The sequence below is a fragment of the Sorex araneus genome, chromosome X, assembly GCF_027595985.1.
Source record: "Sorex araneus isolate mSorAra2 chromosome X, mSorAra2.pri, whole genome shotgun sequence".
In the NCBI taxonomy this organism is placed as follows: Eukaryota; Metazoa; Chordata; class Mammalia; order Eulipotyphla; family Soricidae; genus Sorex; species Sorex araneus.
Genome location: NC_073313.1, coordinates 163,313,228 through 163,329,612, shown reverse-complemented (window position 1 = coordinate 163,329,612; position 16,385 = coordinate 163,313,228). Strand labels below are relative to the sequence as shown.

General features: G+C 43.7%; 1 protein-coding gene across 2 annotated transcripts in view; it reads right to left on the bottom strand.

Moving 5' to 3' along the window:
- Positions 1–16,385, bottom strand: part of RABGAP1L (RAB GTPase activating protein 1 like) — a 401,062-nt gene that overhangs the window by 144,948 nt on the left and 239,729 nt on the right. For both annotated transcript variants that reach the window (XM_055120168.1, XM_055120167.1), the window contains exon 17: positions 14,381–14,524. In XM_055120168.1, coding sequence (XP_054976143.1) covers positions 14,381–14,524 — 144 coding nt within the window. The remainder of the gene's footprint in view (positions 1–14,380; positions 14,525–16,385) is intronic.

The following is a 16,385-nucleotide window of genomic DNA, read 5'->3' as shown; positions in this document are numbered from 1 at the left end:
AGTCAGTGTGGACCCTCAATTGCATTTTCATTCTAAACTGTGCATGAAGGAAAAAATGAAAATCCACTTAAGCAAATGCACTTGGCTCTTTTAGGTGGGCTTTTCTGATTTAATCCAATCCTAATCTCCCCCGTCTCATCTCTCCTCGTTGAGCTGTGGGCATCTGTCCAAGAGTCATGCCCAGAACAGCCACATCGGCTGCATCTCCTCTGCCGACGCTTTCAACCAAGCATCATCAGCTCTTGTGTGGCCGAGGTCCCTCCTGGTCATGCTGGCCTCCGCGCCCCCATTCTCCAGAGCCAGTCTTCGCTGCAACACTCAATCCCACATCCTGACCCCGCGCCAGGCTGTCCTCACCAGGACAACTCGGAGCAGGGCGGGTTGAGTCTCTCTCCCCACCCCAGCAGAACCCCGGCAGCTGAAAACCCCTAGAACCCAACTGCAGCCACAGGCTCAGATGAGCCTCACCTACGGGGGAAACTGCAGAAAAACAAACAGGTATGCAGGACCCATGACTGAGATCTCTAAGCTCGTTCGGAACGTGACTGGGCCTCCTCCCCCCAGCTCCCCAGTTTTCCAGGAGCTTGGCAGTCACACCCACAAACTGACCCCAGTACCATATAATCTCAACAACGGCCAAAATTCAGAGACTATGAACTAAAGCTCCCGGAGGACAGTGACACAGAGTGACCTCTTATACTCTAGCCCTCTGATGTCCCAAGAGTAGCACACCTCTGTTTGGTTTTAACATACACGCTTATAACCTCTCATACAAGGGCTTAAATGGCTCTGGGATGAAATACAACAATCTTCACCCACCTTCCTCTTATGGGGGTGGGAAGGTGCATGGTGGTGGGATGGGTGTATGAATATTATCAGTAATGAACTACTGTGAACACTGTAGCGCTGTAGCACTGTCATCCTGTTGTTCATCGATTTGCTTGAGTGGGCACGAGTCATGTCTCCATGGTGAGACTTGTTGTTACTGTTTTTATTGAATACGCCACGGGGAGCTTGCCAGGCTCTGCCATGCGGGTGGGGCGGGTGGGATACTCTCTGTAGCTTGCTGGCCTCTCCGAGAGGGGCAGAGGAATTGAACCCGGGTTGGCCGCATGCAACCCTACCCGCTGTGCTACAGCTCCAGTCGATAAACAACTTTATAAAAATAAAATTAAATTAAAAAAGAAAAAGACCTTTTGTGGCATCTTGGCGCTCATGGGTTTAATAAAGCCAGGTCTTCCTCAAATGGCCAGCCAGCGCCATCTCACTGGAGTCCGCTTCCCGCCTGGCCCATGGCTCTGCGTTCTCCAAGTCCTGGCTTCCTTTTTGTTCTTCTCACCCCAGATCCTCACACGAGCACTGCCCCCACCCCTCACTGGGAATTTTCCTACTCAGATCTCAGCTTTAAATGTCACTTACTCAGAGAGACCAGGCTCAAACCCTCATCTAAAATGGGATTACTTCTTACACAACCTCAGGGGAGCCTGTGCCTTCATGTAGCTTATCGCCATGCAGACACATTTATGTCTGTGTCTTAACTAATTACTCATCTGCCCTTTCATTTGTTAGCTCCACGGATGCAAAGAGCATCCACAGCATCTAGTGGGTCTAGCTCCGTGTCAGGACCCATGATGTGCTTTTGATTAAATCAGTGGATGAGCGGAAGACTGGGAATACTGCTTGGATGAGTATCTCTGGTCCCTGAGATGTTATATTGACGAACGATGATTATATTTCTAGAGACAGAAGGCAATACCTCACTCTTCCAAACAATTCTGAAACATATGTTGCTCCCTTTCCCCCCTTTTCTTGGCATTCTCCTAATTTCTGTAAGTTCTACTCTGTCTCACACTCATTAGACCCATCATCCACTCTATGAAAATAAAATTATTTTTATAATTACTTTTCATCATTTATGATGAAAGTTTAGAGTTTTTAAATTATTTTTCATCATCTATGATGCCTCTGAAAGTAATCCCTTTGAACTCCCAAATAAACCTGGAAATAAATCTATCTTTAAAAATCAAATTATCCTGCTAATGGATGCAACATACAAATCTGTCCTGTGAGTTCTCTCCCAGACCTCAATAAAATAAACCACACCAAAGAAAAGGCTCTAAAAGGCACCTGGCCTAAAAGTTTTGCATACATTGTACAGTGTGTTCCCTCACTAACTTCCACACAAATGTAAAGCTGTTAAGATCATCGGGTGTTAAAAACTATCACATGCTCAAAGTATATGCTTTCTGTAAAATAGAAAAGGCGAAAGACTTAGAAAAGAGTCTTGCCAAAGCCACAAATACACATCAGCATTTATTCTAAAGGGCTAATCGTCACAATAGTTGATAATCAACTATTCTGTCTCATTCATCATGCCCTTATTCTGGTTTAAACTTTCACTGGCTTTCCATTTATATAACAGGAAGATCACTGTATCATTGTAGCACTGTCATCCCGTTGCTCATCGATTTGCTCGAGCGGGCACCAGTCATGTCTCCATGGTGAGACTTGTCGTTACTGTTTTTGGCATATCGGATATGTCACGGGGAGCTTGCCAGACTCTTGGTAGCTTGCCGGGCTCCCCAAGAGGGACAGAGGAATCCAACCCAGGTCAGCTGTGTGCAAGGCAAACGCCCTCCCTGCTGTGCTGTCATTCCAGCCCAATGGAAAGATATATTTATATTGTATATTTATTTATAATTATATAATTATAAATATAAAAACAAAATATAAATATATAAAATATATTAATATGTAATATTTATATTATGATTTATGTTATATATTTATATATTTATTTATGAATATACATTATATTATATATTTATATTATATAATATACATTGTTTTATAATGTATTTGTATTATACATTAGATATAATTTATACAAAAATATAATTTATACATTAAATATAATATAAATTATATTTATAATGTATTTAATAAATATACATTATATTTATATAATGTATATTTACATTCCCATCTACCTTTACCACATTTCCCAAACTGGATTCTACCCTATCTTAGGTTACAAAGAGTCACATGTCTGGAAGGAAAAGTCCAAGCATGTGTGCTACATTTCACTGGACAAACAATTTTTTAAATTTACAATTAAAAATGACATTACAAAAAAAATTGTACGGGAACCGGAGTGATAGCACAGTGAGTAGGGCATTTATGACCTAAAAAGCAAAATAAAGTAAAATAAAATAAAAATGACATTACAAGAACTATGGTTCTGCTGTGGAGCAACATGCAAAAATTCAAAAGTAAATTTTGAATCTGATGCAACTTAATTTTTAGTAATTAATTAATTAATTAATTGATTTTGCTTTTTTGGTCACACCTGGCAATGCTCAGGGGTTGTTCCTGGCTCTGCATTCAGGAATCATTCTTGGTGGTGCTTGGGGGACCATATGGGATGCCGGATCGAACCCAGGTCGCCTGCATGCAAGGCAAACACCCTACCCACTATGCTATCGCTCCAGCTCCAAATCTGATGCAACTTTAAAGAAATTTTGAGTGAGGGAGACTTAGGGACACAGTTTGCCAGACACGAAAGAGACTCAGCAAGGGAACTGAAAAAGATCTCATCCATTATATAACCGTGATCACTAGGGCATGCAATAATGGTACTGAAGAGTGGACAGTCTGGATGAGGAATCTCTTACCAGCTCACCTCTAATATATTAATATTTTTATCATACTATTAGGTTAAACTAGAGGAAATTTCCAGTTTCTGTAATTCTTGACTTACCAAATGTTAACCCCATGCAGCGGTTAGGAAAAATAAAGTCATGAAATTGGCTTATAAGTGGATGGACATGGAGAGTATCATGCTAAGTGAAATGAGTCAGAAAGAGAGGGACAGACACAGAAGGACTGCACTCATTTGTGGAATATAAAATAACATCATATGAGACGACACCCAAGGACAGCAGACACAAGGGCCAGGAGGATTGCTCCATGGTCGGGAGCCAGTCTCATGAGCTGGGGGAGAAGGCAGATGGGATGGAGAAGGAGTCACTGAGTCAATGATGGTTGGAGGGATCGCTCGGGACAGGAGATGTGTGTTGAAAGTAGACAAAGGACCAAACGTTGATGGTCCTTATTGCAAACCATCTCAGTGCCCGTATTGCAAACCATCATGCCCCAAAGTGGAGAGCATGGGGGAAAATGTCTGCCATGGAGTCAGGGAGGGTTTTGATGGAGTGTGTGGGGGGGTGTGGGGGGTGCTGGGGACATTGGTGATGAAGAATGTGCACTGGTGGAGGGATGGGTGTTCCATCATTATATGACTGAAACTCCAACATGCGAGCTTTGTAACTGCATCTCACAGTGATTCAAAAAAGAAAAAAAAAGTTAACCCTAGTTCAGTATCAAAATCTTCGTTTGTGCCTAGTTTATTCTCAGCTTCTACCCCGGCTTCACCCCCACTGTAATTCTTACAAAAATATGGGTCAGTTCTCTGCCTTCAATATCGAATATTGTGACTATCTGAAAACAGAGCCCATTAAGTGCTGACCTAAGGCCCAGGCAGGTCAGTTTATACCGACGGCATCGAAGCAGGCATCTCAAGTACCGTGTTCTGGAAGACTTCAGAGAGAGACACAGAAGCCTCCTATTAGGCGACCATCTGTCTCAGCCTGCAGAGCACATGACAGAGAGGGGAGGAGGGCCAGTCACCTTCATGCTCTCACACCCTAATTACACAAGTATTGGCCCAAAATACGCAATCCATTATATGCATATTTTGGCTTGCATATAAGAGAACCGTTCTAATCATTTATTTAAAAGCAGAATCTTTCTTCTTATTTTTTTTTTTTTTGCTTTTTGGGTCACACCCAGCAATGCACAGGGGTTACTCCTGGCTCTGCACTCAGGAATTATTCCTGGCGGTGCTCGGGGGACCATACGGGATGCTGGGAACCGAACCCGGGTCGGCCGCGTGCAAGGCAAACGCCCTACCCGCTGTGCTATTGCTCCAGCCCCTTATCGATCATTTCTGTTCACTTTTTGATGTTTTATGTCAAACATTGTTTTTTTTCTTTTTGGGTCACACCCAGAGATGCACAGGGGTTACTCCTGGCTCTGCACTCAGGAATTACTCCTGGTGGTGCTCAGGGAACCATATGGGATGCTGGGAATTGAACCCAGGTCGACCGCGTGCAAGGCAGACGCCCTCCCCGCTGTGCTATTGCTCCAGGCCCTTAAAAGCAGAATCTTTCAAGTTTGCTCATTTAAAAATTTTTTTGAGACAGTTGTTTTTCTTTCTTTTTTTTTTTTTTTTTTTTGAGGGGAACCACTTCCAGTGGTGCTCAGGGCTTACTCCTGGCTCTGCACTCAGGGATCACTCCCATGAGCAAGGAAAGCACCTTCTCAGCTGTACTATCTCTCTAGCCCTGATCTTTTTTAATTGCCAAAGGAAGAAAAAAGTTTGCTCAAAGTAGGAGTGGCTTATATCACTAGGTATATAAGCCTAGTATATATATATATATATATATATATATATATATATATATGAATACTAGGTAAGATATTTATTAAATATCAAGACACATTTTTCTTTAAAAACACTATATATTTTTTACTTTTAAAAAAAATATTTCTTTTTTTTTTCTTTTTTATTGAATCACCATGAGATGGGCTGAAACAATAGCACAGTGGGTAGGGTGTTTTGCCTTGCACGCGGCTGACCCAAGTTTGATTGATTTGGAGAGCCTGGCAAGCTACCAAGAGTATCCCACCCGCACGGCAGAGCCTGGCAAGCTCCCTGTGGTGTATTCGAGATGCCAAAAACAGTCACAAGAAGTCTCACCATGGAGACGTGACTGGTGCCCGCTCGAGCAAATCGATGAGCAATGGGACGACAGTGCTACAGTGCTACAGTGCACCGTGAGATGTAGTTACAAAGCTTTCATGTTTGAGTTTCAGTCATACAATGATCGAACACCCATCCCTCCACCTATTTTAAGGGATCGGGGATAAAACTGGGGTGGTAGGGAGCCTGGCTTTTACCCCTTTGGACTGCCGGCCTTTCCTCCCCTCGGCCAGCACTTGGGGTCCCCGGAACACAGGCTCGAGCACTTCCACTCCGAGCACTATGAAAGAGGCACCAAAAAAACTTCTGATACTTGGGGGGCTGGAGCAATAGCACAGCGGGTAGGGTATTTGCCTTGCACGCGGTCGACCTGGGTTCGATTCCCAGCATCCCATATGGTCCCCTCAGCACCACCAGGAGTGATTCCTGAGTGCAGAGCCAGGAGAAACCCTTGCGCATCGCCAGGTGTGACCCAAAAAGCAAAAAACAAAACAAAACAAAACAAAAACCCAAAAAAAACTTCTGATACTCTTAGCCAGAAAGGAGAAGTTTTAGAGTTGTTTTATGCTCAGCATTACTTACTACTCTCATTTATCAAAACACTCACACGGTTTGTTCTGAAAGAACGCAGATTCATCTTCATTCCCTCTATGACAACTGCCCGCTCTGAAAGATTCCATCTTGCTTTCCTGGCCTCAACAAAACACCCGCTTATTTTTAACCAGAGTTTGTCCTGCTGCAACACGGCTGCAAAAACAAGTCAGATCCACACGCGCTGCTGAGAAAGTTTGGCTGTTCAGATTCATCTTCTCTCCCTCACCTCGGCTCGGTTGAGGGGCCCCTGGTAACATCTATCAAAATAACCTTTTTTTTGGGGGGGGAGAGGGGGCAAAAATGACCAAGCTTTTTTACCCCTAGAACCAACACTAAAAGTACAGGGAAATATATCTCTGGCTCTTTCCCTTTTGTTTTTCTCTGAATTAATGACCTGGGACTATTATTTTCCTTCCTTTCTAGAATTCGCCAAAGTAATAAAATCTGAGAAGTGAGAAAGTTCCCTGTGTCATGCTTCCCATCTCACTCAAACCACCACACCCACCCCCCAAAAAATTTATATCTAGATAAATCCACTATTCCATTTTGGAAATATAATTCTTTGTTGCTACTGCTAATTAAAATGATAGCAGGGATCTATTCTTTAGGCCAAACACATGTCAGTGGTTTACACATTTTGGTATTTAAGCACCCCCAAAAGTTAAATCAGCACTTCTTAAATTTCAGAACATTTTATTTATTTATTTATTGGTTTTTGGGTCACACCCGGCGATGCACAGGGGTTACTCCTGGCTCATGCACTCAGGAATTACTCCTGGTGGGGCTCAGGGGACCATATGGGATGCTGGGAATCAAACCAGGGTTGGCCGCATGCAAGGCAAACGCCCTACCCGCTGTGCTATTGCTCCAGCCCCAATTTCAGAATATTTTAAAAGGTGGGGACTTTAGTTATCCATCTTCCTGGGGTTGTCGCTTAGAGGAAGCGAGTCTCGGGTCTTACATAACTGAATGTGTAATAAACAAGTGCTGCCGAGACTCCAGAAGCTATTTTTTAAATTGAAACAATTCAAACACCATAAAAGTCACCCTCTGAAACCAGGCTGTGAAATTCCCAGACTTAAAAGGTGACAAGCTTTTAGTAGGAATATGACAACTGTTTGCTGAGTGAGTACATGACCACTCTCCTCAAAATTGCGGGAAGCAGAGTTAGTTCTTCCATCCAGGAATGTTCAGGTAATGGCTTTTTTTTTTTAAAAAAAAAAAGGCCTGAAGGCATTTAATACCTGGTGGTATTCGATCAGATACTGTAGTACTGTAGATTTTTTTTTCCATCATTCGAAGAGGAGAGGCAGGAAATATACTCTCATTTGAAGGGTCAATGATTTCCTTAAGTTTCATGAAATATCAAGTTACTATATAAAGCGGAATATATTTGATTCTCTAAAAATTGAACTATCTGGGAAGAGTCAACTTCAAATACCATCTGTCAGTTATCTTGTCAAAGACTAAAGGAGAGACTGTTTTCCTTATGTCTCCTGAGAGGAGATGGAGGATAGAGCACTTTGGGAACACTGTTTCTGCTTGAGTCACGAGCTGGAAGGAAACAGAATGAAACTTCTATTAAGGTCAGGGGCTAAAATTTTGGGTTTAAGGAAGAAGCATATCCAGAAGGTTCTATGGGGGAGAAGTGGTAAGGAAAGAGATAAAGAACAAATGTGTACTTACTTCTTAAGAAACATAGTCAGCTAGTTAGTGGGAAAAATTGAGAAGTGATGGAAAGAGCTACTATTCAGGTGGATGAAGCAGAATGGAATTTTTTTTTGTGTGTGTGTGGGGGGTTTGGGTCACACCCAGCGATGAGCAGGGGTTACTCCTGGCTCATGCACTCTTGAATCACTCCTGGCAGTGCTCTGGGGACCCTATGGGATGCTGGGAATCGAACCCAGGTCGGCCGAGCCTCATGCATGAAGGAACTGGCAGAGGAACCCTGGTATGTGGGACCCAGGGCTGAGATCTCTAAGCATGCTGTGATAGGGACTGGGTTTCTTCCACCCAGATCCCCCATTTTCCAGTAGCTAGGCATTCCCACCCAGAAATTTCGCCCCCCAATCCCATCAACAGCCAACATCCAGAGATTATAAAACCAAGTTTCCGGAAGCATCTTATAGCCTAGTTCTCCCTCTCGGAGAACCTGGCAAGCTACCAAGAGTTTCCTGCCCGCATGGGAAAGCCTGGCAAGCTCCCACTGGCGTATTCATATGCCAAAACCAGTAACAATGCTGGGTCTCATTCCCCTGACCCTGAAAGAGCCTCCAATGCAGCACTGTTAGGAAGGACGAGTAAAGAGAGGCTTTTAAAATCTGAGGGCTAGGACAGAATGGAGATGTTACTGAGACCACTCGAGCAAATCGACGGTCAATGGGATGATGACGATGAGACACACAGGTCAAAAGTGTGAAAGGGTTATTGCAAGTCCCACGGGAAATGGAGGTCTTCCTGCTGTTGTGGCTTCTGTAACTGAACACTGTAGCTGAATTCTCCCTATGAGGGTCGCTTCCTACATACAAACACAAAAGTGACTCCATCTGGGGTCAGCTCTTCATTTGCATCTGTACGCAACTTCAGAGATCAAGTGAAAGAGTCCAATCACCAAATGAGTTTTTTTTTTTTTCCATATTCACAAACTGACACAGAACTGTCCCTGTCCTCTAAAAACAAAGGAAACGAAAACCTGCCCTGGATCACCTCTAGGCGAGCCACCTTTACTGGACAAGGTCCTGGAAGTACTTCAGAAGGTTGTTCGATGATAAGTAACTGCAACACCCATGTAGGTGCCCTCACACGCTAATTCCAACCTAGATGCAAACTCACGGAAGTTCATACCGAAAGACAAGTTTGAGAGTGTTTAAACAACAGTATGGACAACAGCCCTAATATGGAAACATCCCACATGTGTATCACTACAGAATGTGAGAATTGATAAATCACAGTATATTCACACAACGAAACAAATAATCCACACTGAGATATGACTACATGGATAATTACTTGGGGGAGGGGACCTCCAAGCAGTGCTCCTGAGGTGCAGGGAGTCCCTCCCAGAGCTTCCCGGCCAACCCAGCAGGACTCTGGAGACATATGGGGCTGGGGATCAAACTGGGGCCAGTCACATGTGAGGGGCATTCGAGCCCCTACATGGATGAATCTTAGGAACATAATGATGAATAGGGAAGCCAGATGGAAGGAGGTTCATATTGTATAATTTTATGTTTAATCCATGCAAACTTCAGAAATAATTAAAATGAAACACCAGGAGAGTGAGTATTCTTTGGTGGGCAGGGAAGGGACAGAGACCTGGCATGCAGATAAGGTTATTCCTGCTGATTTCCATCGGGGTGGCTGTTACAATGCTGGTCGCACTTTGTGAAATTTTACACTATTTTTTTCTGTCATTTTCTTTTATCCTGTTACACTTCAATAAAAAATTCCTTTAAAAAGAACTGTTAAAAAAAATAAAAAGAACTATTGGGGCTAGAGTGATAGTACAGCGGGGAGGGTGTTTGCCTTGCATGCGGCCAACCTGGGTTTGATTCCCAGCATGCCATAGGGTCCCCTGAGCACCACCAGGGGTAATTCCTGAGTGCAGAGCCAGGAGGAACCCCTGAGCATTGCCAGGTATGACCTAACCCCCCCCCCCCCCAACAAAATAAAACAAATAAGAAGAACTATTTTATTTTTGGTGGGTTATCATGGTCTTTATATCATAATTATTTCTATTTTTGTTTTGTTTGGGGGCAACAGGGGCAGAAATCAGGGCTTACTCCTGGCTTTGCACTCAGGATGACTCCAGGGGCGGGGGCTCAAAAGACCACATGTGACACAGGGGATCGAACCCTGGTGGGCCACGAGCAAGGCAACACCCTACCCACTGTACTATCTCTGGCTCCTATACCATAATTGTTAGTACTTTAGTCATTTTCTTATCTTTCCATACAGAGATAGACAATAAACTATAGAAAGCTTTATTTTTATTTTTTCAAGTTCATTTAAATGATTGACAAGTCATTGCCTTTCATGCGGCCGACCCGTGTTCGATTCTTCCTCCCTTCTCGGAGAGCCTGGCAAGCTACCGAGAGTATGGAGCCCACATGGCAGAGCCTGGCAAGCTACCCGTGCGTATTGGATATGCCAAAACTAGTAACAATAAGTCTCTCAATGAGAGACGTTACTGGTGCCCGATTGAACAAATCGATGAGCAACGGGATGACAATGACAGTGACATGACACTAGAGAGAGTTCCACTGACCTTAATATAAAATGTGTTTTCAAACTAGTTTTAAAACCCTCTTGGCATCCATTTTCATTAAAATATGGGCACTAATTCAAGTTTCCTAAATTAGGCTTTAATAAACATCTTAAAAAATCTACTAATAACTAGGATTTCTACTCTGTCAATGTCTGAAAGTTTTCTGCTACTGAATTAACTCCATATTCTTAATTTCATGGAAAGAGAAATCCTACCAGCACATACCTGAGGAAAACAGGCAGTAGATTAGGCTAAGATTAAAGTCTCAAACTCGGGGCCGGAGCGATAGCACAGCGGGTAGGGCGTTTGCCTTGCACGCGGCCGACCCGGGTTCGATCCCCGGCATCCCATATGGTCCCCCAAGCACCGCCAGGAGTAGTTCCTGAGTGCAAAGCCAGGAGTAACCCCTGAGCATCGCTGGGTGTGACCCAAAAAGCAAAAAAAAAAAAAAAAAAAAAAATAAAGTCTCAAACTCAATGTCTTTCTTTTTCTCTGTGCAATCAGATCTTTGAGAAGAAGAATCTGTAGAAGCAAGACTTTTTTTTGGTCTGAAGGCTGAACTTTGAAAAATCAGCACTTAGTTCTGATGGGAATTTTCTAGTCTTCCATTTGTTACTGAACCACAGCCGTGAAGATTTTATTTTCTTAAAATGGAGATTATAACAAAGCAAACACCTATGGGATGATTTTGTTATTTTTAGAGTATCTTATTACATATGAAAGTATAGCTTTGACATAAATATTAACTACAAGAAGGAAAGAGCAAAGAGGAAACACAGGCAGGAAATAGAAGTTTACCTAAAAATTTCCTTTGCAAAATAATCCTCTGACAAAGATGAGTGAGTGGAAAGAATGAAGATCCTGAAATAAAGTTACAATTTTGTTCCCAATAAAGTTTATTTCAAAGAGTTGCTTTACTCGGTGACAGGATGTTAGCATTTATTTCTCTGGTCACTGCAATACTGCGATTACGACCCATTCCGTGTCCTGAAACCTACAGATCTTCCTCTACCAGCGACAGAACACAGGTTTGATGGGAAGGCGAGTAACGCATGGAATGCTCGTATTCATTTTAATGAGCATTAAGGGCTTTCAAACATTGATTACTACACCTGACAAGTGACGAGAAAGCTTATAAGTTTACTTTTATTCCTATCAGAAACATTGCTGAGTTTCTTAGAAACTGACAATAGAAATTCAGTGCCTTAGAGGAAACATTTTCTGAGAAGTTGTGAATTCATAAGAGAGGAAAGAACCCAAGGACAGAGCTCAAAGTCAGATGTGGTATCTTTCAGGGGAGGGAAGCTTGGGAATAAGTATTGTGGGCTCCTACTATTAAAAAAAAAAAGGCTGTTAAAATGTCATACCCACTCTCCCATTTTTATGAGTATAATTAAACACCGAACTCAGCTCTGTATGCAATGACTAAGGCCTGGGAATGCTTATCAAAACAATCTGCATTAGCTTAAGATTTTAGGAGGGAGCAACATAAAATTTTTACTTTCAAATAGTAATACACTGAGGACTCATAACTGATTTGGACAATTGGGCCTAGAAGAGTTTTCAGTACAGATTCTAGATTTCTTTTGTGATCACCCCAGTTTTATTTTTATATTACAAAATAAAATAAAATAAAATTTTATAAAATTTTATTTTATTTGGATTAGGTTTTAGCTCTTAATATTGCACTTTTCTTTCTGGTTAAGCTGAATAGGCGTGTTAGTGATGGATTTATAAGTGAAACAGGAGGGCTGATTATCTTGCATGTTTTCAATCAGGTTCTTTGGGTATTTAGCACATGTTTGAAATTTGTGGGTTACTGCTTTGTTTTGCTTCGGAGACAGTATCCCCTGTACTACTTCTCTGGTCCCTAGACAGTCAGAATCTGGAAATTTCTGGCCTCGACAAGTCTCTCAACCCTTCTTTATCAGAGAGTCTCTTGCCTGCATGCCTGGCTGTCTTCCCCGTGGCCCCTCGGAGGGGATGGGCTTCAGCTTCCCTCACCGCCTCGAGCAGAGCTCCCGGCGGCCGAAGACCTCTGGAGCCTAGCCACAGCCATGCTCAAGGCCCCTCTCCACATATTTGGACGAGCCTCATGCATGAAGGTACTGGCAGAGGAACCCAGGTGTGAGGGACCCGGGGCTGAGACCTCCAAGCCTGCTCGGATCGGGACTGGGCCTCCTCCGCCCAGATTTCCCATTTCCCAGTAGCTAGGCGGTCACACCCAGGGACTGCCCCCGGCATCGTGGAATCCCATCAATGGCCAACATCCAGAGACTTAAAAGCAAGCTCCTGATATTGTATAGCCTACTTCTCCCTCTGGGAGAACCTGGCAAACTACAGGAGTTTCCTGCCCACATGGGAGAGCCTGGCAAGCTCCCCATGGTGTATTCACATGCCAAAACCGGTAACAAGCTGGGGCTCATTCCCCTGACCCTGAAAGAGGCTCCAATGCGGCATCGTTGGGAAGGACGAGTGGAGAGAGGCTTCTAAGATCTCAGGGCTAGGATAAATGGAGACGTTACTGAGACTGCTCGAGAAAATTGATGATCAACGGGATGATGATGATGATGATGATGATGATGATGATGATGATGGTGATGATAATGATGACGACAGTTCAACTGTTTAACGCGCGGGCGTGTGTGAACTGGTCTACAACCCTCAGGGGCTGTTCACATGTCAATCAGACTATGACGAGCAAAGCCCAGCTGGGCTCACCCAGAACCGAGTACAGCCAGAGGAGACTGAGAACTAACCCAGCGTAAGTTCCACCCAGCATACGCATTTTATCTTTATTTACTTTAAAACAAAATCTTACTTTTTTTTCTCCATGCAGTCCCCATGAGAAATCTGACTTGAATTTCTAATTCATACAGTGATTGAAACAGACACTGGTCTGTGTGTGTTGCTGGGGATCAAAATGGTGCCTCACACATGCCACAAATGTGCTCTCCCCTGAGCTAGGACCCCAGCCCGGGGATGTACTCTTCTGAGACTGCATTACCATCAAAAAGTCCTGACTCCTGGGGCCACAGTTATAGTACAGCAGGTAGGGCTGGCCCTGCAAGCAGCGGACCCAGGTTCGATCCCTAGCATCCCATAAGGTCCCCGGAGCACCACTAGGAGTAATTCCTGAGTGCAGAGCCAGGAGGAACCCCCGAGCATCTCCAGGTGTAGCCCAAAAGGCAAAAAAAAAAAAAAAAAAATCCTAACTCTCAACTTATTTAACTTTAAAGATTCATTATAAATTCAATGACCTTATTTTGCTTTGCAGGAATTCCATGTGCCCTAATATTTTCATTTCTTGCCATTGTTTTTTGGATTAGAGCAATAGCACAGCGGGGAGGGCGTGTTTGCCTTGCACACAGCTAACCTGGGTTCGATTCCTCCGTCCCTCTCGGAGAGCCCAGCAGGCTACCAAGAGTATCCTGCCCGCATGGCAGAGCCTGGCAAGCTACCTGTGGCATATTCGATATGCCAAACACAGTAATAACAAGTCTCACAATGGAGACGTGACTGGTGCCCCCTCGAGCAAATCGATGAACAACAGTGATACAGTGCTACCATTGTTTTCAGTCAGTCTTCTTCATGGCTTAATGCCATAGGAATCAAGAAGACTATAAAAACTGACCACTGGAGGTAAAAGTGGTTTCCTCTTTCTGTGTGAGGCGGGGAGAGGGGTGGTACCCTACCTCACAGAGCAGTAAGTCAATGATGTGGAAGACCATGCAGAGCGGGAACTTGGCAGTGAAGAGAGTGAGGAACCACTGGGAGGCATACATGTGAGCTTCCAGGTTCAGCTCAGAAAAATGGGTGTACAGGTCCGGCAGCTGCTCCTACGAGTGAAAACGGACAAACGTCAGAGGAAACAAACACTTCCGTTGCTTTAATTCTGGCCACCACGATCACTCAGGACCCACTTCCTGTGATCACTCTCAGTTCTTGGCAGCATTCTCAGCATCGCCTGACTCCACAGGACAGGAGGTGAGGATTCGGGGTGACCGGAAATCAAGGAATCAAAAAGCCTGTTCTGAACAAATGGCAGAGATGGTCTCTGGTCAGCCTGCCTGCTGGCACCGCTTGGGAAAGTGTCGGGACTCCTGCGCCCGGTCAGTCATGACAGACCATCACGACAACCCCTAACTGGCCAGGAGAAAGACCACTCAGTACCCACCTTACCTGAGTACAGTTGGTGGCACTCAGAAAACCTCAAACAGCCAAACTTTCAAAATCTTTCATATATATGTATGTATGTATGGGCTGGAGCAATAACACAGCAGGTAGGGTGTTTGCCATGCATGCAGCCAACCCAGGTTCGATTCTTCCGCCCCTCTGGGAGAGCCTGGCAAGCCACCGAGAGGATCCCGCCCGCATGGCAGAGTCTGGTAAGCTCCCTGTGGCGCATTCGAGATGCCAAAAACAGTCACAAGTCTACCATGGAGACGTGACTGGTGCCTGCTCGAGCAAATCGATGAGCAATGGGAGGACAATGACAGATATGTATGTATACATCGCAAAAGGGTCAAAGAACAGAAATTTTGAAAGCATGTAACATATAAGGTTGAATGGTTTTAAAAAATACTTTTTTCTAGCTTTATCTTCCCCCATCCTCCCCATTACATAAGAAATTGTTTTTCCAAAGCATGAGGCAAAGTACAAAACATTAGTATAGTCATTCCCATAATCAAAGACAAAAAAATATAAGCGTTCAATTTAGCTTCGTTTTTTATAAACTTCGCCCTAACAACAATAACAACAACAAAAAAATGCCACAACATTTCTTGCATAAGATGCTCTCTGAAAAACATCCAGATGTGACCATCCCATTTTAAAAACAGAATGTCCAAGTGGTCAGTTAACCACAAAAATTGCTGACAGAAAAAGGTGGCTGAATTTCCGTAAAAACACAGTACCTAAACTGGTCATTCATACAAGTTCATTTATTTGACTTTCAAAGCTATTTTCAAGCTGTAGCACTACACTGTAGCACTGTCGTCCTGTTGTTCATCAGTTTGCTCGAGCGGGCACCAGTAACGTCTCCATGGTGAGACTTGTGACTGTTTTTGGCATATCGAATACGCCACAGGGAGCTTGCCAGGCTCTGCGTGTGGGTGGGATACTCTTGCCAGGTTCTCTGAGAGGAATGGAGGAATGGAACCTGGGTCCGCCGCATGCAAGGCAAATGCCCTCCCACTGTGCTATCGCTCCAGCCCCAACTTTCAAGCTACTGCTTTTTAATGTTCAAAGTTGGCAGGCCTTTCACACAACCATTTCCCCTTCAGTGTCGTCTGTCACTGTGATTAGAATTCCACTGAGATTCCTCGCCCCTTTATTTCTTCTTCATGTCTATGGTCTCCTAACTTGTTATATTCCTTCCTCCTTCTAAAGCTGTCTTTTTTATTCTTTTTAATTTTTCTTTGCTTTATTTTGATTTTAAAAACACAACAAACATTTGCATACTGATGGAAAAATTTGAGAAAACAAAAAAAGATTGCTACTGTAGGATACGAGGAAGTTAATTGTGAAACCAAGTCCTTGAAATGATAGGAGAGTCCACTTAATAACATGGACTTAATAATAAAGAACCTCAGAATCAAAGGTTGATCTTGAGGGGCTGGAGCGATAGCACAGCAGGTAGGGCGTTTGCCTTGCACGTGACCAACCCGGGTTCGATTCCCAGCATCCCATATGGTCCCC